Source organism: Agelaius tricolor, unplaced genomic scaffold (genome assembly GCF_023055355.1).
Source record: "Agelaius tricolor isolate 1412-34295 unplaced genomic scaffold, bAgeTri1.0.p SCAF_4, whole genome shotgun sequence".
NCBI classification, from domain to species: domain Eukaryota; kingdom Metazoa; phylum Chordata; class Aves; order Passeriformes; family Icteridae; genus Agelaius; species Agelaius tricolor.
In genome coordinates, this window is record NW_027269264.1 from 45,796,302 (window position 1) to 45,816,682 (window position 20,381).

Below are 20,381 nucleotides of genomic sequence, written 5' to 3' on the forward strand. Positions count from 1 at the left end.
ATGGGAGTGCTCACCTTAACCCATCTATCTAAAGAAGTCTTGAGTGCTCCAGTCAAATGTTTCTCACTTGATTTGTTTCCTGATAGACAACTGGAATTTCAATTTATTTAAATTTTTGAAGAAAAGTCAAAGTTCTGATAGGAAAAGTTTCCCAGTTTTCTGAAAACCTGCTATGGGATTTTTCTGCTATGGGATTTTTCTGCTATGGGATTTTTCTGCTATGGGATCTGGAGTCTGGTTTTCTGTCTGCACTCTCCACTATATAAAAGACATTTCCCAAGCAGGTCTAACCTTGGCTTTTATCAAGATAGAAAATGTATCTCTGTGCAGGCATTTAAGTGCTTAGAGTGAATATCCTGCTCAGTACAAGTACAGTTTCACTTTATCACAAATTTGACTCACAATGATCACTTGGTGAGTGAAGAACAAAAAGCAAGTCATCGACTATCTAATCGTTCCAGCACTTCCTCTGGCCTGCAAATTACTTTAGCAAGAAGAAGACAAAGAAACAATTCTCTTCAGGTCTACCTTTCCAGGACAACATTCAGCAGGAGGTAAAAAAAGACTGGGCACATACTTTTCAGCACGATACTTCCCCAAATTACACCTCTCATAGTGCACACGTTGCTCAACAGATTTAGGCACAACAAGAGCCAACAGAAGAACCTCAGGAGGATATATGAGCCAGAACTAAAATGTGAGTCCAGTTCCGTGTCAGGAGCAGGTACAGTTGGGTTCCAGTGGGATCCCTGCCTTTATGGGTGTCCTTGTCCTCAGAGGGAAGACCTTGCGCACAAATTCCCAACTCTGGGCCTAAGACAATGTTACCCTAAAGTGGACACTGTTTCAAGCGAGTAAGAGCTTTGAGAGCAGGCTGTGCAGCCTACCATGCGATCACTGTACAGTCCAACAGCTGCCTTCAGGGCTGCCATGAGCTCACCTCTGCCATCCCTTCCACTGGCCTCTGCGTGTCCACCTGCAGGATCCCATTCTTGGCCGTGCGAGACACTCGCAGTTCATGCCACTGGCCCAGGCTCACAGGCTCTTCACTCCTGTTCCAAGGCAAAGAAATGTTTCAAGCATGTAACACTGTGCCTTTCTGATACTCTGCAATGTTAAAAAGTCAAGTCCTCTGGGATGATTTTCTAAATAAAAAAGAAGTATTAGCCACTGTGATTCTTCCGTTTTTAGAAAGTAACAATCTTCTGCAAAAACTATAATTCTAGAGCAAATAAAAAGCACTCTAGTTTTATTTATAAATGAAACACTATCACCAGCACATACTTTAGCCACCTCTGCTAAAGGTGAGTTTTTCTGCTCAGTAATTTATAACACGTAAAAACGAGTTTTTGTCTCATCCTCAATTCACTAAAAGCCTCCCACTTAATGGTTGGTCTAGCCCCACATTCTTCATCCTCTTTTAAAACAGAACTACTTTATGTTGGCTTATCAGCTCTATTTATGCATCCTGTTACATTGACATCTACACACACACACGTGCAGCCCGGATGCTGTACATAGAAGGGAAGTAATTAAAAAATTATCCTAATGATGTGATGAGATCTTGGCTAGGAACAATAATCCCCAGTTGTGCAAAGTATTCACCAGTCTCAAAGGAAGCATTTTTAAACAGTTCTTACAATCTTTATTGGCACAGCACTAATATGAATAGCAGCCTGTATATGAAGGGCAAAACCACATTCCCCTTCACAAGTTCTGTAGATCTTTGTATCTTGTTTTCAAATGCCATTTTACTACACTGGTTAAAGCATTTTATGTCTAAATGAGATGTAGCAGACTTTCCTCCAGGAGGACTGGAAACTTGTGTTCGATTTACTGACCAAGCTGGAAAAATCAGAACTATGTTATCTTGGACCCCTAAGACTTCCTAGCTTCAGTGAAAAAATACACAATTTCTGGGGATGAAAAAATGTTTTGTATTTTCAGAATACTTGCATTTAAAAACAAACAAACAAAAAAACCCCCCATATTTTGAAATGAAAAAAAAAAGGAAAGAAATTGTAATCTGAAATAGTGAGTCAATAGTGATTGAAATGCTGATTAAAAAATTTATATAATTTTGAAAATGTGCAAATAATATTTTCTTTTTTTTTCTTAACAATCAACAGTTTTGAAACCTTTCTGTTGTGGTTTTTTTTTTTTTGATCCTTGAAGTTTTCTTAAAGCTCATTTTTGTGTGTTTTAATGATGCTGCAGTATTATTTGACACTTCTGAATGATACTTGGTTCACAAAACCTCCACTAAAAATATTATCAAGCAATGCCAGTCACTTGTCCTTCTTCTTATGTAGGACCATTTAGGGTTTAACTGTCTTGGGTAAATCAACAGCTAAGGAAATCTAATCACCTTGAAGAAGTCAACATATACATATAAAGGAACCAGATAGGTTTGGCTACATAGTAAGTGGCCATACAGACATTATCTCCTCTGCTGCTTAGGTCTCATCATGCTAACCCTCCTGCTTTGCTAGATTTAATTACAATCAGGGATGATTAAGCCTTGCAGAGTCATCACTTCAGAGCTGCAAGCTCTTTTGTGGAATTCATGGGCTTTTTGAAACCAACATGAGTTTGGTAACACTTTCTTCTGATGGTTGAACACTCCTGGCTCTTCATGTGCTGTGGGGTTACTTTTTTCCCATGTAAACCAAAGCTTAAAAAATATACCAGATCATGAAGATCTTGATGCTGCTTGGCCAAGGGAACTCCCAACAACTTCTCCTCAGAGACATTTCAGTGCTCAGGTTCTGCATCGCTTCTGCCTGTGGAAGAGCACACTGTGCTGCTTCCATCCTGGGACACATCAGGAAATCACAACCTTCACCTGCATCAGCTCTCCTACTGCTGCTGCTGACGTACACAAATAAGCTTGCCTCATCCTAATTATAAAGTTATTATGGCTGTGTTCTGATTATAATATAATATCTAACAGCCTGGTGGTCCTGTGGCAGAGGTATCAGGATGACCAGAGCTATACCCTTGTTACAGACACAGTGTAGGCATGATATAGTATGATTAAGATGGACTTTTAAGTGGACATTGACCAGGCAGGCATGAAAAGCAGGGAATCTATTTGTCTTATTTAATCACTGACAGAGCTGATGACAGGGTGCAAGTTGCACATTTTATCTAGAAAAAGAGCTAACAGGACAACCTGACAACTTTCAGTGAATCCTGGTGGTCTCCTGAGTCTCATCCATTCCTCAGCTACCTCACCACACTCTTCTCCTCCACTGCATGTAGCTCAGGCAGTAGCTGCCATCCAGCTTGCTCTTCTGCTTTCCAGCAGAAAGGGGCAGTTTCTACTCCCAGGCATATGCTTGTGGCTCTCTTTACATTTCATAACCCTACATATCAGTTAAACTTTAGTACAAGGTGTTTTGAAGTGCTACAATATTCTTGGAAGAAAAGAAAAAATTTCAACTGTAATATTTTATGGTTGCCAGTAACAGGAATTAGAAGGCTGAAATCACTAAAGATTGAAGGCTGTTGTAAAAAGGGCTATTCTGAGTTGGAGAAAAGGTCTCCAAAATTAGCTATTTGGAGCAAAAGAATGGAATAGGGCAAGTATGAAGTGATTCTTCCCTTGATATATCCTCTCAGCTTCTGGCAACTTGTCATTTAGCAATTTCCTGAGTCAGAGGCTGCATCCGTACAATTGCGTTTGATCTCCCTCAATGGAGCTTTCTTCAAATTTCTCCAATTTTTTTTAACCTATTTATAGTTTTGGCATCTGTAACTTGCTGTGACGATTAGTTTCCACAACTTATTTATGTACTCCTCTGAAAAAAAAAAAACAAACCCCAAACCCAAAGAAAAAAAGTCTTATTTTCTTTCATTCCTTATTTTCTTTGCACATTGGAAAAATACCGAATCCTCATTAATCTTCATGCCATTTATTATTTTAAAACTTCTATCATACTTCCACCAAACTCTTTCTTTTCCAGGCTGAAAGGTTCTGCTGCGGAAGAGTTTTGTGGAAGATGTTTCATTCCCTCTCCTGGATGTCAAAACTACTCTTCCTTTTTAATTTTGCTAATTTCTTTTGAAATGATGCAACCAGAATAGCAGCAAGTTTTCAAGACAGGGTGCATTGTGGCCTTCAGCAGAGGCATTCTCCTTATTCCATTCCTAATAATTCTCTGCATTGTACTTAGGTTTCTGTATTTGTCTCTAAACAGTTTGCTGTTGCTTCCACAGAGCTATCCATGACGACTCCAGGATCTTTCTCTGTCTGACAACACTAACTGTTTTTCCACAGCTCTGCATTGTTAAGCTTGTGCATTATTTTGCATTTTCTCCCTTTATATTTCATATCTCATTTTGTCTGCAAAACTGAATGGGTTTGTTTGCTTGAGTCCTCATTCATTGCAAAATCAGTACATTTTCCCTAATCACAGTATAGTCAAAATTCCTCATGCCCATCCACAGGAATCATTGGTATGCAAGACTTGCAGACAGTGTACATATTTTGCATAAACTTTATACAGATCATTTCTAAATATCAGGTCAGCCTGGTCAAACTGGCAGCCTCCTGGGCCATATCCAAGATACTCAGTGCCTCTGTTCAGCCCAGTGCCTTTTCAGAAAGCCCAGGAACAGCTGCCCAGTGATTGGGCACTCAGTTACACAGGGGGAGAGAGCAGTGTTTTTGAGGCACTAGACATTAATTTTAGGATGCAATGAGTCACTTACAGAAGGTCTGTCTGGGAACCTTGGTGACCAGGTTAAACCACATATTTATGTTTTAGACAGCTTACATTGTATAAATTGGATGCTAGCCTCAGGTCCCTCAAAAACAGCACTATGAGGAAGTGGAGGGACATGGAGCTGTCTCTTCTTGTGCCACCTCCAGCCTGGCACCCCTGCTTGGAACTGGAAACCAGAAAGGAGGATGCTCACATAAGTGCCAATATTGTGAAATCCTATGGCTAGAAAGTATATGCATAAAATATTTATAGATCCCCTAACAGTGTCATGGGGGCAAGAAGGGAATTACTGCAATACCATATAGACACAACTGTAACATCTGCAGTAAGATAAAGCACAAAGCTTTGAAATACACTGACGTAGAAAAAAATCCTGTCCCCTTGACCAAAATTATTGTGCTTAATAGTGCTTCTGTGCTTCCTCAGAAGCAGGCACAAGAGACCAAGGGGCTCACACGCCTCATCGTAGGCTGTGACCCTTTCCAGCCCCCTCCTCTGCTGGATGAGCACCGTGACACTGCTGGGAAGCAAACACCATCTTTGGGAGGTGTTAATCATGCATTTACCTGATAACAGCTGTTCCTGAGCCACAGTCAAACCTGAACTCCACGTAGCCAGCCACCAGGGTGATGGAGAGGAAGTCCTTGCTGTCTGTGTCATAGCTGTACAAAAGGACACCAGTCTCTAAATCTGGACGAAATGTCAGCTCGAACTCCATGAAGGAAAGGTAATTCTGTGGTTCCAAGGGCCAGGGTGTGCTAGCAAATGATCTTAAGGATTCGTTGAACTGAGGTATGGCCAAGGTGAGTGCTGGAAATCCAGAAATCACAAGTAAGTCACTTGAGGTTCAAACATAAAGGATTGACTCTTACCAACCAGTGTCTGTTCCTTGTGTTAAGTACTTAAGCTAATGATTAGCAAAACAACCTGATTTTTTTTTGATCTAAATTAAAAATATTTCATAATCCTACCCAATACTAGTTAATCCCTTCCTTTTCCAGGGATGTATTTGTACTGTAAAGTATTTTGTACCTTTTCTTTAGTGATTCATAATAGTTCCTTTCAAAGTAGCAAGCATGCACACAGTGGGTGGTAGCATGAAAATTTCTACAGCATAAATAATAATGCCAGATGTATTTTACTACTTGCATCTCTGATATTAGCAGGCAATTGACATTATGTCCTTTACATTTCAAAATATACAACTGACACTGGTTTTAGGAGAAAGGTGGGTATTTTTTTAGGATTATTGAGCAGCTGTGGAGTGGTACATTATTTTAACTTCTGAATAGTAATTTCAAGATTCTTAAATACAGTTAGCTTAAATAAGCAGAGATGTTTGAGAATAACAGATTATGTAGGAGCTGTATGTAGCTCCAAAGCAGTAAGAGAAACGTTTCAGTAGGTGACTTAAAAAAGATGAAGTAACAAGTATTCTCTTCTGTCAGTGTAACAGTATGGACCTCCTCAGGTGTCTCTAAGTGGAAAATACATCAAACACTAAATAATACACACAAAGAAATAGAGGCATCGCAGTATCCACTCACCCTCCTCGCAATGATGACCTTTAAATCCAAGAGGACAAAGGCAAATGTAAGAGTCTGCTTTGCTTGCAGTACAGGTGCCACTGTTGATGCAGGCTGCCTCATCACAGATGCCACTGCTACACTCACCTAAACACAGGAGTCAGAACATCAATTTATCGGAGAAGTTTGTCAAAGATTTATTTGGCTGTTGATCGCTGCTACTAACCAACACAATTTGCTCTTATGCTCAGATTCTTTCCCAATTTGTCAAATGGCATGCAATTTAGACAAGGGAACCTGACTATTAGTATTTTTTTTTAAATATGAGACCAGCAAGACACCTTATAAATAGCAAAAAGTAGCCCTTACAAGCAAACCATGATAGAAATAACATTCAATCATTCCTTGGATTACTTAGTCTGCTCTTCTTCCTATTTTCTCATAAGATACAAATTTCTCTAAATTGTTTACATGCACCAAGCCTGGTTTAATTTTAATTATCTTAAGTGCTTCTTAGCTCACTATAAATTCATGCTATCCTGAGCATGGAAGGTGTTAATCATTATCAACTGATCTTATTAACTAAATGAGGTTGTCGACCCTCTTGTCCACACTAAAAGGGATCCATATCATCAACACATGGACTTTTTAAGCAGCATCTCTACTATGCTGGCACATCAATTTAAATAATAAGGATATCGTTTCTTCTTGCTGGATTTTAGCTGAAATTGTTGTAGAACAAATAAATTCTCATTTGCTTTTTAAAACTGATATCTATAAAACTGTCAATCTGAAACTACACAACCATCAAATGTACACACCTGATTGACGTTCTTGTTGAATTTATTTTCTCCTTTAGTTTCTGATCAAATAACTCTCCTCGTCAATACTAACAATTGATTACATTATCTGTATACATTAAGAGAGACCAAGTTGTGGTGTACAATGGTAAGCATACCATTTGGAGGGGCTTAGTGTCTTATAGCAAACTAAGAATTACACATTTATTTTGAGGGACATTGAAGTATCACCTCTCAGATGACAAAGGTTTCATGAGGCAGTTCTGGCAATAAACATTGGGGAAGTGTTTTACAACTTAAAGTGATATAGAGAAGTCTTGAAAAACTATTGCAAAAAGGGGATATGCCCTTTTTTTTGTTGTTGTTTAAGCACAGCACTCTGATTGAAAGGACAGTTTTGAAAGCAGGTCTCTACAGATCATCAGCAAGGTACTGGTGTTTGTACAGCACCAGCTTCACAGTTTGAATTCCCATCCCAAAGCCAGAAAGAAAACCACAAACAAAAATGCAGATATAAATGGCAGATGTGCTGGTCCAATCACTCTGCTCTCCACAGTGGAAAACAACCTTTTCTAACTAACTCAGGGCAGAAGCAGAAACAACTCACAGATCATCTGGCACCACTCCCTGATAGACCAGACTTGTCTCCTATTGCTCATCTACAAATCTCCTACCAGGACCACTTTTCATTGTAGGGAGGGCAGGTCTGAGTACAGCAGCCATGACACAGGACTCCAGGGCTGACCCGAGGAGCACAGACAAAACATAAAAGTCCCTCAGCAAGGAAAACATGCTCCTTTTCCATGGAAGGGGACAGTTCCATCTGCTCCATGCCCAGTCATGGGATCAGGGCTGCTGGCTGTGCTCATTGAGCTGTCTTTGTCCCTTCTGGCCTGCACTGTAATGGCCACAAGTGAATCAAGGCAGGACAGGTATCTTGTCCCTCAGATACACTCACCAATTATTGTGACACTGACAGAATAGCACTAGCTCTGTTTTACAGGCAAGGAAACAGAGCCAAGACGTGTAAACAAGGATCTCTATGCGTCAAGTGTGTGATCTCTGTGCATCAATGCTCATCTTTGCTGCCTCTGCTCCAGAGTTAATGTTGACAGTATGTTCCAACAGATCAGAGTTAAAAAAAGTCTTTGAGAAACAGAAAAGAACAAGGAAGACAACAACAACAGGACCAGTCATGGGACACCTGATTTGAGAAACAGCTTGAACTGGAGTAGTGTTGATATTTAAGGACATTGCTCTCCCAGTGTCCCAGTGGCTTTTCACAGCCTTTGGGCCAGCATAGGTGACTATGCTGAAGAGGCAAACCACAAGTGTGGTGGCTGCATTTGCTTGGCTCCAATGGCAGATAAAGAAGGAGAGAAACTGCAGGAGCAGTCCCAGTCCTGCCTTGTCTGCTCCAAACCATGCCCAGTGGCTGGACCATCCTCTGTTGGTCCCTCAGCTCACAGTGGGACCTCTGCTGTAGCCAGAAGGGAGAGCAGAGAGATGGATGGACCCCTCTGCTCACCACCCTCAGTTCTATGATCCATGTAGCACAGCACTCCTGATTTATATATATATATATATATATATATATATATATATATATTTCTGTTGGCACAGTATATATATATATATATATATATATATATATATACTGTGCCAACAGAAAAAAATCTCCAAGTGACTGACTCGCAAAAGTCATTCCTAAACCTTAGCAGAGCTTACTTGCAATTTTTTTTATTTTGAGTTATACTTACATGACCTATTGTTTGCAAGTCTCTTCTGTTACAGTTTCATATAAATAAATGTGTGCAGTGACACAAGGACAGCAAGGCTTTATCAGTCAGTTTTGAGTCACACATGGCAGAGCGCAGCATTTATTTTCATTGATGTTGATTGTTAATGCAGTAGTATGTGGAGCATTCATGGATGGGAATGAAACTAGCTGCATCCCAAGAGGCAATAGAGATTAGGGCTAGAGAAGTTCAGCAGGGCTTTCATCTGTCTAAATTCCATAGATTCTCAGTCTATCATAAAATTACACTCTGATTCCAAAATCTTATCCTTTTCAGCAACTGTTTCTTTGGCCAGTCTGTTCTACTCCTGTATTGCACAGAAGTTTGGCCATGTTATCTAGAGAATACAGAGCAATTGTTAAGAAGTTTCTCATAAATCATTTCCTTCTTGGGATGTCAAGTGCACAGCTACAGAAGAGAAGAAAGATGACATTGTGGCTGAAGGACGGCAGGGAGAGTTCAGTGGTATGGAATCTATTTCTCGCTGCTAGAACTTGCCTTCTGTCTTGGGTTTACCCTTATTCTTGCAATTTTAAGACTGGGAGATCATCAAAGTAAGGATTTTGTTGCCCTGCCTTTTTTCAAGTGCCCATTAAAAGGATGAAATAGATGAATAAATAAGACGGGACTAGTTAATTAGCTTCCCTACTTCTCCATCTTTTACTCTGTGAGGGAAAAATAATTTTATAATAATACTTCATAAAGCTGCTGGAAGTATTTTTTCCAAGCTATTTTTAAATCACATCCATGGCTCTGGGTAGCAAAACAAAGGATGGTATACAGGAAAGCCTATATGCTTCAGCAGTGGTTGGGTGTAACACAGAAAGCTCTCTGTAACATCCACAGGGCTGCTGTGGGCCTGAGAGATCCATGTGTTACTTTGGACAAGTGCAATGATGTCTTTAGGCAAAATGCATTTTGTTGGGTCCGTATTGTTTCAAAGGCAAGCTCAGCATACAAACTATTGATTTCTGAGGACATGACTGTGTCAGTCAGGGGCATGAAGCGGTGCCCTGAGAGCTGCTGGCAGAAATACCGGCGCAGTTGTAATGATATCTGCAACACAGATCCTACTGCTCACTGATGAAAAGGGGTTTACTATTTGCTGTGCACAGGATGTCCACAGAGGGCTTACTGGTGCAGTGTGATGAACTGTCCTACTACTGACCCAGCAAGAGAAATGTGCAAAGGAACAGAGGAAAACCATTGAAAAGTAGAGATGGTGCCTGCACCCCCTCAAACCTGGACCACCGCTCAATTTGTCCCAACAGGATAAAAAGTAACCCCTGGTTAGTCACTGATTAAAGGCCCCACACCATTGCACTCACCAACATCAGCACCACTGAGAGCTTTCCCTAATGGCCAGGGTCTCATGTCAATTGTCTTCCCATTGATGCTCAGGGCCTGGACGCAGCCCTGGAAGCCGCGGTTGGTGCCGGCGGCCCTGACCAGCCAGTACACGCTGGGAGCACCGCCAACGTAGAAGGGAGTCTGGAACGTGATCTTGCTGTACTGGCCCTAAGGGAGAGCAGAGCACAGCATGCTGTGTAACACATGTAACACAGGAGAAATCATTAAGCCACAGTGCTTTACAATCCATTTTTTTCCTCCATGAAGAACTGTGTCAGGGAATGTTGTTTGTTGGTAATTCCTTACCATTCGTCATTCCCTAAATCAGTACACCATTTGAAATCAACCTTTTTCACCTGCATCCCATCAGGATAACAAGAACTACTAAAAGCACAATAAAAACGACTAGAAACCACTGTTTTGAGGAGAAAGCATCATCTGTCTTTTGCTGCAATTTCTTCCTTTCTTTCTGCCAAAAAATTGTTCGTCTTCTAAACTGTAAGCCCTGAGGGATAGACCAATGAGATATTGTCTTTTAGACAGAACCCAGCAAGTGTTTGGTATTTAATAATTATGAAATGACAAAATAAGGTAAAAAACAAAGAAAAGGCAAAAGCCAGTAAAGTCACAACTTCAGCAGGGTTCTGCTCACTTTGCCATTGCTAAATGTACTGCCCATCTCTTTAACAAATCTATAGAAATCTACATATATAAGTTTACTAAAATTGCTACAGTGAAAGATCAAAAAACATCAAAACCAACAGAACCTTTTTGTATCACTGACCCAAACTCCATGCTACTGCGGCCAAATGAGTCACAATTCCCTCCACAAACTGATCAAAATATGACTTCTCCTCCTACTCAACAGCTCTTTCAAAACCCCACAGACCTTTAGAAGAAAATATTAAAAATTCTCAGTTATTTGGGGCCAGGTTTTACCAACCTGTGCTTTTGACAGCACTGACCTCTAGCCTAAAATCTTTCAGGATTTTTCACCCCTGCCCTGCCCCCATAGTGTTTATAACAATATACTCTATCACCATAGCCTGTATTTGGCCAGGCTAAATAAGCTGAGGTTATTGAGTCTGCAGGTGTTCACTTGCACAGTACACTGCAGAAGCTGTACACATCTCTCCTGATTCACATCTGCCCTTTGCATGGCCTCAGAGCACTGGTAACAGCAACACATGACACACTGAAATTCTTTCCTCTGTCATTTCCAGCTGATGAGAACTCAATACACTGCAATTTTTTCTCTTCAATGCCTGCACATAAAAGTGGAAAGTAATAAGACAACTGAAGCAGCTTTCTTTCAGGGCTAGGGATGGCATGTTAATAGTGGCTATCAAAGGATAGACATCTGAAACAATTTGAAATTGCCTTTTCTTCCAGTGCCTTAATTTTGTTTTCTGGCCCAGCAACAGATGAGCAAGTCAAAGCATCTTCCTGTATTATATTTTATCTTGTCAGCCTTGTATGAACTTACTGGTGTTAACATAAGTCAGGGCAGAATGTCTATCTCTATTACTATGCTTAAATCTTTGTCCAGAATATGCATGTAATTATACCTCTGTATACAAATCTCGTGTGGGTATATGCATCTTATACATAAATATATACTCATACACACATATGCATCTAATTTTTATGCCTGAGGAAGCAGAGCAGTTCTCTGAGGCTTAAAAAAGAAAATAATCAGGGACAGCAGCTGTGCAATCTAGTAAACTTCTAATGGCCTGTATTTGAGACTGGCATAGGGTAGATGAAGGGTGGCAGAGCAAACATGGGGTACAACAGGGAAACAGTGATGGGATTCAGCCCTGAGACATTTATCTCTGTGATTTCTAAATTATGTATTTGGAAGAATAATCTGTACTCTGATCTCAGTTCACTAAATGTTCTAACATCAATAAATAAACCTGCACCTTTTAAATCTGATCAGACTTCTGGTGGCAAGAAAAGAAACATCATCACAACCTTGAGAGACCCCAAGATTGAGCCACAAGGGCAGGATTACCAACCTGAGATTTTCCTGTCACTGGAGCATTGTCGTCCATCCTGAGCCAGCCATTCACCCCATCTCTGAACAATGTGACACTGTGCCAGTTCCCCAGCTTGATTTTGTTTTCACTGGTTATGATTCCAACTCCTGTGCCACAGTTGAACCTGGGATCATGAGATAGAGAGGGCAAAGTGACAATCTTACATTGACCAAATAAGCAAAAGTTGGTTTTAGATTGCAAAAAACATTCTTTTTGCACTTGGGAACCTCTCTGTTCCACACTGCATATTAGCACAGGAAATTCAGACAGCAAGTCTATGTAAGATCTGTCCCAAATTTCAAACTTCATTAATCTGTCTTTCAACAAGGAGAAGATTTTGCATTCTCTGTCTGTACCAAGCGCATTGCCAAGCTTGTCAACAGCTGAAACTCTTTCAAGATGGAGGGTATTACAATCTGAGCTCCTGCTATCACAGTAATTTCTCCTGGGAATTTTTCTAGCTCCCTGGTGAAAGGCAGTGATACATTAATAACTCTGCTAGTCTACTTGAAACTCAGTGCCGGTTGACAGGAAGACCTCCAGGAGAGCTGAATGTGCACAAAATGTCCCATTTTCCCTGACTGTCATGCAGTGCAGGTGAACAGAAACACAACTAAGGCACACCACCCACTTTGTTATTCCCCACTTTTAAAGGACTCACCCTCCCAATTTAGGAGATCCCGGAAATACTCTCTCACTTGCTTCATATCTATCAGACTGCAAGAAACAGTCTCCATCTTCATTTAAGAAACCTAAACAAGGTATCATCTAAACAAAACATATAAGATGAAGTTCCTGGCCCCTTGCTGTCACTACATCCTTTGTTTTGCTACATTATCTCCAAGCCATTTTCTGTGAAGCAAAAACACTGACTCAGTATACCACCAATGTACCATCAGCTTAGCAAATACAGTGGCTCACTGGCATTTCTGGTAACATAGCTATGAGCCCCAGACAAATGTCTTAAAGAAAACTGATCATTTTGCCTTTACTCTGAGGTCTGAATAAAAGAGCTCAACAGGGCCCATGTTCACACACTAAAGAAAGATGAGAGAAAAAGGTATTGAAGTACTCTTAAATGAAATTATACTGTCCATTTGGTGCTCTGTATGGGGCAGAAGTCAAAGACACTGGAGATATTCATCACATGTAGCAGTCCCAGGAAGCAGCAATAGCCTTGTCTCTTTACATCAGATTTAGGATGGAGGTTTTACCTGAACTGGAGGCTACGTCGGATGATTGCCAGTGACATAAAATCACCACGACCATGCTCATTTTCTCCACAGTACAGCAGCAAACCATCCTCGGATTCAGCCTGCAATCATTGCACCAACATGAAAAATCAAAGCCTCACAATTACAGATAAAAGCAAGCAGCAGTGGGGGACTTTTCTCCAGAAAAGGGTCATCATTTTTCAGAATGAGTTTTTAACTTGCCGAATCAGAACTTGTTTGATCAGTTTTGAATCCTGCATTTGAAAAACCTAGAAAATCACTGCCTTAATGGTTAAACAATTTAAGACCATCTCTTAAAGTACGATACTATCAGACCTGAAAAAAAGCCTGGAAGTATTACAGACTGTCAGACATATCCTATACGAGACTCGTGAGTAAAAAGTCTAGCAAGAATGTCCTAGCAAGCCTGGTAAGTGTTGACACATCAGACTCACTGTGTATGAATACATACACCCTACTTCACATGTTCCATGAGACTGACACTCCTCAAGCCAAACAGGCTGTGCTGGCAGCAATTCTCCATATGCTCATAGCAGCTGGCACAGTGGCTTTTTGCAGCCATCCTGCATTTTAAAATGGCAAATTGCCAGGGGAGTGTAAGATCAGCACGGAGGCGACTGATTGCTGCTGTTTAGTAGCAGTCTCCTTCCCAGATTGTCTGCTTTATCTGGGGGTGGGGATGCGTCCAAGAGCTTGGCCACCCTCCCTAGAGGCAGCCCTGCATGTTCTGTCCATAGTGAACAGACAGCACTAACACAAGCCAGCATGGGATTTATCCCCACTTTAGTCCTGCATTTTAAGTAATACAGTATCCTGAATGTATCAGTAGCCCGTGTCCCAGACTTCAGAGGGAGAAAATAATGTCCACTTAAACCCTGCAGGGTGGGAAAGGAATGCTATTCACAGGGCAGTGTTTTGCTTAGTATGACAGGATCATCATCTCTGGTCCACAAAGATACAGTATACCACTTTCAAACTCTAATTCACAAAAATTCTGTGTGTTCTTCAGCCTGTAGCTCATCCACCTGACTGTAACCTCACTCCTGTACATTGTTGCTAGCCCACAACTGTGAGTCCCAGGGGTTCTCTCATGCAGCACCTACCAACAATGGATGAAAACCCTTCAGCTGCTTACAAACTTAATTCACATTCACTGAGAGTCGAGCCAGATCTCTGCAGATGAAGGTTACACACAGGTTCACCACAATTACACTGAAGCTACACTGAAGCTAAGTTACAGCTCTATTGTCCACCACATCAGAGTGAGAAAATAAAATTTAAAACAGCAGTCTGAGAATTCCTTAAACTTACCCTGAATTCAAGAGTAATTTGAAATGTCTGATAGGACTTTTTCAGTGGTTCAAAGGTGATATATGAGTAGCCAAAGAACTGGGGATACTGGATACTAATATCTGAAAAGCAAAGAGGAAAGCATGTTATTTAGCAGTTCTCTTCCGAATAAAAATCAATATACACATTTAGTGCTAGATAACATCAGGTGGCAATGAAAGGCAGAGTTCCTCCAGAGACAACCATTAAGCAGTAGCAGTCAACAATCAGTTAACCTACTGCCTTGTCCTCCCACCATTTTTTACAGCTAATTCCTTTATTCCCAAGGACCTGGTGAACTTGGAAAGAAACAGGATACTGAGGGCCAAATAATGCTCAATAGTTGAATCAGAGTATTCAGAGGAAATTTTGGCAGGTTTTCATCCTTGTTATAGAAGAAAGACCAAACATTATCTTCTTTTAAGGACTGATTTAAGAAAGAGAGGACAAAGTAATTTTCTGTTCTGCAGGATTACAAAAACAAACATGGGAAATACGGCCAGACTCTGGGCAGCATTAGTCACTGCTACTCTGTAGCTGCTGCATCCAGCATCTGGAGAATCACTGGATGTCTCATAACAGCCCAGCAGCTTCCAGCACTTCTCTCAAATCAGCTCAGGGCAGAAGCTAAAAGGAGTGATGGGGAAAAGAGAGTCCTTGCAGGCATCTTTCCATCCCTGGCTGCAACAGTGGCTCTTTTAATTGCTCTTGTCAAATGGCATTATCAACCCTCACCCTTTGCTGTCTTGTGTTAGACCCTGTCCCTGAGAGAAAATGAAAATTAGAGATGTCTTACTGCTAGCCACTGTCAGCTGTAAAATTACCTTTGCAGCCTATTTTCCTTAGAAGCACTGAGGAGAGACACAGTTTCAGGTCAGAGTTTTTATATGGACAGTGGATTTAAGTCTAATGAGGAAGGAAGGATGAGGATTCCTATTCATCTTTGCTATTTAAATATTGAGTTTTCTCACTCAGTTTTTGAATCTGAGTTCTCTCAGCATTTTTGCTTGCAAGGCATACATTTTAGGCTGAGATGAAGGGGATTGGTGCTATAAACCTGAATGCAACCTTAGCAGAGAACAATTATCTCATGTCCTGATCACAAGTAGAACTGTCTGGACCAGAGTGCCAGGCAGCTGTTGAATGTGAAGAAAAGTCTGTTTCCATCAGATTAATATATTATTTAACAATACTGGCTGCTGAAGACAAACTCTGTACAGAGGAGTATTGGCACATGATGTTTACTCTGGAATAACACCCTCCCCTGTGAAAAACAGAGGGTTTGGGCTGGTGTTAATAGACTGCTTTACAAGTTGTATATGGCCTTGTCAGTTCAAATAAATCCTCAACTCTTCATACTGATCAAGGCCTAAAATCATATCTGCAGCTGTTCCATGTGGCTGAGTCACATCAAATTGTTTTCAGAAGGAGCTCTCTTTGTTCCAGCACTCCAGTTAAAGAAGATTAAGCACCCTCAGTGTCTGTATCCCTGATGCATGACGCTGTGCAACATGAAACTCTAACATGACCCCGTAGAAGAAACCTGTGTCCCTGATGCTTTGCTGTATGGCACAACCTTGGCAGATCAGATCAGCATGCAGAGGGATGGGCAGATCAGCTCCTTCTTAGCAGGAGGAACAGCACCTCCACTGCCAATGGGACATTTTCTTTTCATGGGCCCTGGCATTCATCTGACCCTTTGGTCACCAAACCAGAAAAAAAAACTACTTCAGGGGGAAAAAGTGACCTGCTTATGGCCTGGTGAGGGAGCTAGACTGTCTCAGCCAGAGATCTGCTCAGTGTTAACCTTGGGAAAGGGTGGGTTTAGGTCTCTAGAGGGAAAGAACAAGGCAGCAAGGGAAGAAGAAGTAGGACAGCCACCTTCAGCTCAGCAACTTCTTGCCATGGCTCAGCTGCCCTGAAAAGAGGCAACAGGATAGGTGGCAAGTCCTGCCGAACGCAAAGACTTCCTCACATGCTTTTTGAACTGGGGATGAGATTTTGTTCCTCCCTTGCCCAGTTTGCCTGACATGAGTGCTGCACTGCAGACTTGCAGACTATGGGGAAAGCCAAAAATACCTCTGCAGGTATTTTTACAATGGGAGTTTTCTCACATCCCTGCTGTGGGACCAGCACCATCTGGACTACACAGAAAATGGGGGTGGTTCAGGGCTTCAGCTGCTGCCAAAATGCAAGTATCAAAGAGGAGTTGAATGTCTTCAGGTTCCATCTGAGGGTGCCATGATTGGACCCTGTCACAGCTGGGTGTTTAACAGCATACCTGCTCCACCATCCCCTGACTCCTAGGTGGCGGAAGGACAATTAACTGCCCCGGTGCATCTTTACACAGGTTCTGCATTCAGCTTCATTAAGGAATGACTTTTCCCCACCTCACTGGGGAAAAAAAGCAAATGGGGCAATGCCAGAACTGCAATTTGCCACTGGTAGGGACCCACAAAGCCCAGCTGGCTATCCCCAAAGTGCACATTGGCGGGCTCTTTGCAAAGCCGCTCCTCGACCCAGACAAAGAGCAGCCAGCAGCCGTGGGCACACAGAAGCCCACCTTCCTGGCAGGTCTCCCCTGCCTTGCCCAGGTTGCAGTGGCAGCGGGAGCCGCCGCGGTCGTAGTCGTTGATGCAGAAGCTGTCGGCGGAGCACACGGCCTCGTCGCAGGACAGCTCGGAGAGCCGCGGCACGGGCGGGGACACTGAGGGCCCCGGGCTGGCAGCAGGGACAGCAGTGGGCTCGGAAGTGGTTGTCAGGACCCGTGACAGGAGCCTGGAACTAGACCCTGGAGTGACCTTAGTTTCGACCAGAAATTTTCTGTTGCCTCCTTTAATAGCAGGAAGTGGTCTGAGCTGAAAGGAAGAAACACCAATTCAGTAAAATTAAAATTCTGTGGGGAAACAAAATTAACACATTTTAAGATACAGATCTGAGGCAACAAACTCATCCTCAATGAAGAAAAAGAAGGGACCACATCACTATATTTAAGCACTTAATATCAGATATTGAACTTCTTGACAGGACCAGACACTAAAATATCCAGACTATAAAGAAAACAGAAATGCCAACAACAAATCTTGATATTTACCTCTTCTATATAAATGTCATAGTCTGAATCATCAATATCAAATCCATCACCATCGCCAGTCACTGTGTCTGTGATGTACCGATGTCCAAAGCTTCCACTTCCCAACTCCTCAGAGCCTGAAAAGACATAACTGGCATATGTCACTTCCTATAGTTTTTTGTCTTTGCACACAGCAATTCAGATCTTACTACTCCTTCCATTCACAACACTTAAACCTAAACTGATGCTAATGTTCATGTTGTGCAGACAATGCAAGTGTCAGTCTGGAGAAGGCAGATCCTGTCCAAGTGATATACACACAGCTTAAAACAAAGTGAAGACCTTCATTTAGTCATTTATTAGGTGATTAAACAAATAAAGCAGGCAAAGCTCAGTTCTCCCTCTGCAAACTGACTTGTATTCATCATTTTTCCAGGACAAAGGTATCAGATTTTTTGAATGAATTGTTTTTAAGTCAAGCTTTTCCCTTTTGGAAATACAGTCTTGTATCTGCCTTACTGGAACAGCAAAAGAGATGCATGCAGGCAAGATACACTCTATGTAGGATTTAATCTACCTCCACTGACTCCAAAACTCCTGAAATTAGTGTCCTGTGTGTATTCTTAGACTATTTTATAAATACAATTCAGCACCTTGAAACAAGAAACATTCACCTTCACCCAGAGGGTTGCTGGGCACTGGAACAGGCTCCCCAGGGAAGTGTCACAGCACCAAGCCTCACAGAGCCCAAAAAGCACTTGGACAATTCTCTCAGGCACATGGTGGGATTATTGGGGCTGTCCTGTGCAAGGCCAGGAGTTGGACTCCATGATCCTTCTTGGTTCCTTCCAACTCCAGATATTCAGTGATTCTATGGCCATGTGTTTTTCAAGTACATAATCTACTTCTGCCACTTCCCAGAGTGCTGAACTGTGCTTTGGAGGACTCTGGGCTGGGAACGGACAGTTTGAACAGTAAGGGGATCCTCATTTCTATTTCACAGAAAGTGTCTGTACTTTTCTGCACTTCACGTAGCAAATTCTGCCTAAACAGTGGTTTGTGCTTTTTAGCTATTAAAATTCACCAGGTCATGAAGAAACACAGTAAAAGTAACCAAACCATTACAGTTACTTGTCATTGCAGTGAGGCTGAGAACAGGTGTCTTTAAACCATTAAAACAACAGACTCATATAACTGCCTTTTCCATACAATATTTTTCCATCACTTAAAAACAGCATAAGCAATTTTGGTTTACAGTCTCTCTACTGAGCTGAGTGTACCTACCTAAATCTTTTTATACTCTCTCCTCCTTTGCTGTGATTGCAACCCAGAAGTCCTGGCAGGCAGTAATGAAATCCAACACATGTGCACCAGAGATGAATGTGTGCCCTGGCTGACTGACTGGCCACACTCCCTGTGCCCTGCAGGGGTTACTTATCAATGGGCTTTGCACATTACATCAGCATACAGAAAAATGAGAAACAAATGAGTAGAGATAATGAGGCATATACACTTGCAACCTAGAAATCATGCTGGACTGGGACAGAACGTGTGTAAGTCTTTCCACTCTAACATGTATACCTAGTCATCTGTAAATAATACATTTTATCTGTACGTTAAATAAAAGTATTCAGCACTGAGTTCAACCAAATGAGCTAAGAAGAGAGCTCCCCTCTATGACTGGTAACAATATGAGGCAAACAGGACAAACTACATCCAGATTATTTCTGCTACTGACTGTGAATGCAGAGGCAAAGGATTAAGTGTTAGGGAATCAGACTGCACATTTATGAACTAGTCCCAGTCCTACAAAAACTGGAATGAATTTCACCATGCTGAAATAAAAATGTAAAAATACCCTCTTACTCCTAGTATTCACTTTTATAATCATTCAGGTTAGTCATCATCCAGAACAATTTTACACCAGGCAGGAAGCTAGGGAGACTAAAGCAGAGAAGAGAAGAGAACAGTAGAGTAGAGTAGAGCAGAGTACAGTACAGTACAGCAAAGCAGAGTAGAGTAGAAAATTATTCAGTTGGAAGGAACCTATAATGATCATGTAGTCAAGCTGCAAGTTCTACCCATCACTGCATCACATTCCCTTCTTTGGTAAACAATGATTCTGTAAGACATGCATTTCTACAAAAGAGTTCCAGTGTGTAAAACCACAAATATATGCATTACAAATATGATTTGCAGTTGGATTGGTTTTGCACTGCCTGGTTCTTGCAGCAGGGTAGGGTTACAGGGGTAGCTGCCAGAAGCTTCTTCCATATCCAGCAAAGCCAATCCCTGGTGAGTCCAAAGATGGACATGCTGGGCCAATTAGAAGTTATGGTAATGCCTCTGTGATAACATATTTAAGAAGAAATCAAAACAAAGTTTGTGGTGCAGTTTTAATCCCTGACAGAGAAGAGTAGGAGATGAAAATGTATGAAAACAACATGTAGACCCAGGGTCAGTGAAGGAGGAGGGGCAGGAGCTGCTCCAGGCCCCA

General features: G+C 41.6%; 1 protein-coding gene across 3 annotated transcripts in view; it reads right to left on the bottom strand.

The window, feature by feature from the left end:
- Positions 1–20,381, bottom strand: part of EGFLAM (EGF like, fibronectin type III and laminin G domains) — a 75,709-nt gene that overhangs the window by 14,459 nt on the left and 40,869 nt on the right. For all 3 annotated transcript variants that reach the window (XM_071425515.1, XM_071425516.1, XM_071425514.1), the window contains exons 8-16: positions 17,906–18,021; positions 17,375–17,669; positions 14,794–14,894; positions 13,462–13,562; positions 12,227–12,371; positions 10,184–10,373; positions 6,278–6,403; positions 5,297–5,540; positions 941–1,052 (exon numbers count right to left, since the gene is read on the bottom strand). In XM_071425515.1, the coding sequence (XP_071281616.1) occupies positions 941–1,052; positions 5,297–5,540; positions 6,278–6,403; positions 10,184–10,373; positions 12,227–12,371; positions 13,462–13,562; positions 14,794–14,894; positions 17,375–17,669; positions 17,906–18,021 (1,430 nt within the window). The remainder of the gene's footprint in view (positions 1–940; positions 1,053–5,296; positions 5,541–6,277; positions 6,404–10,183; positions 10,374–12,226; positions 12,372–13,461; positions 13,563–14,793; positions 14,895–17,374; positions 17,670–17,905; positions 18,022–20,381) is intronic.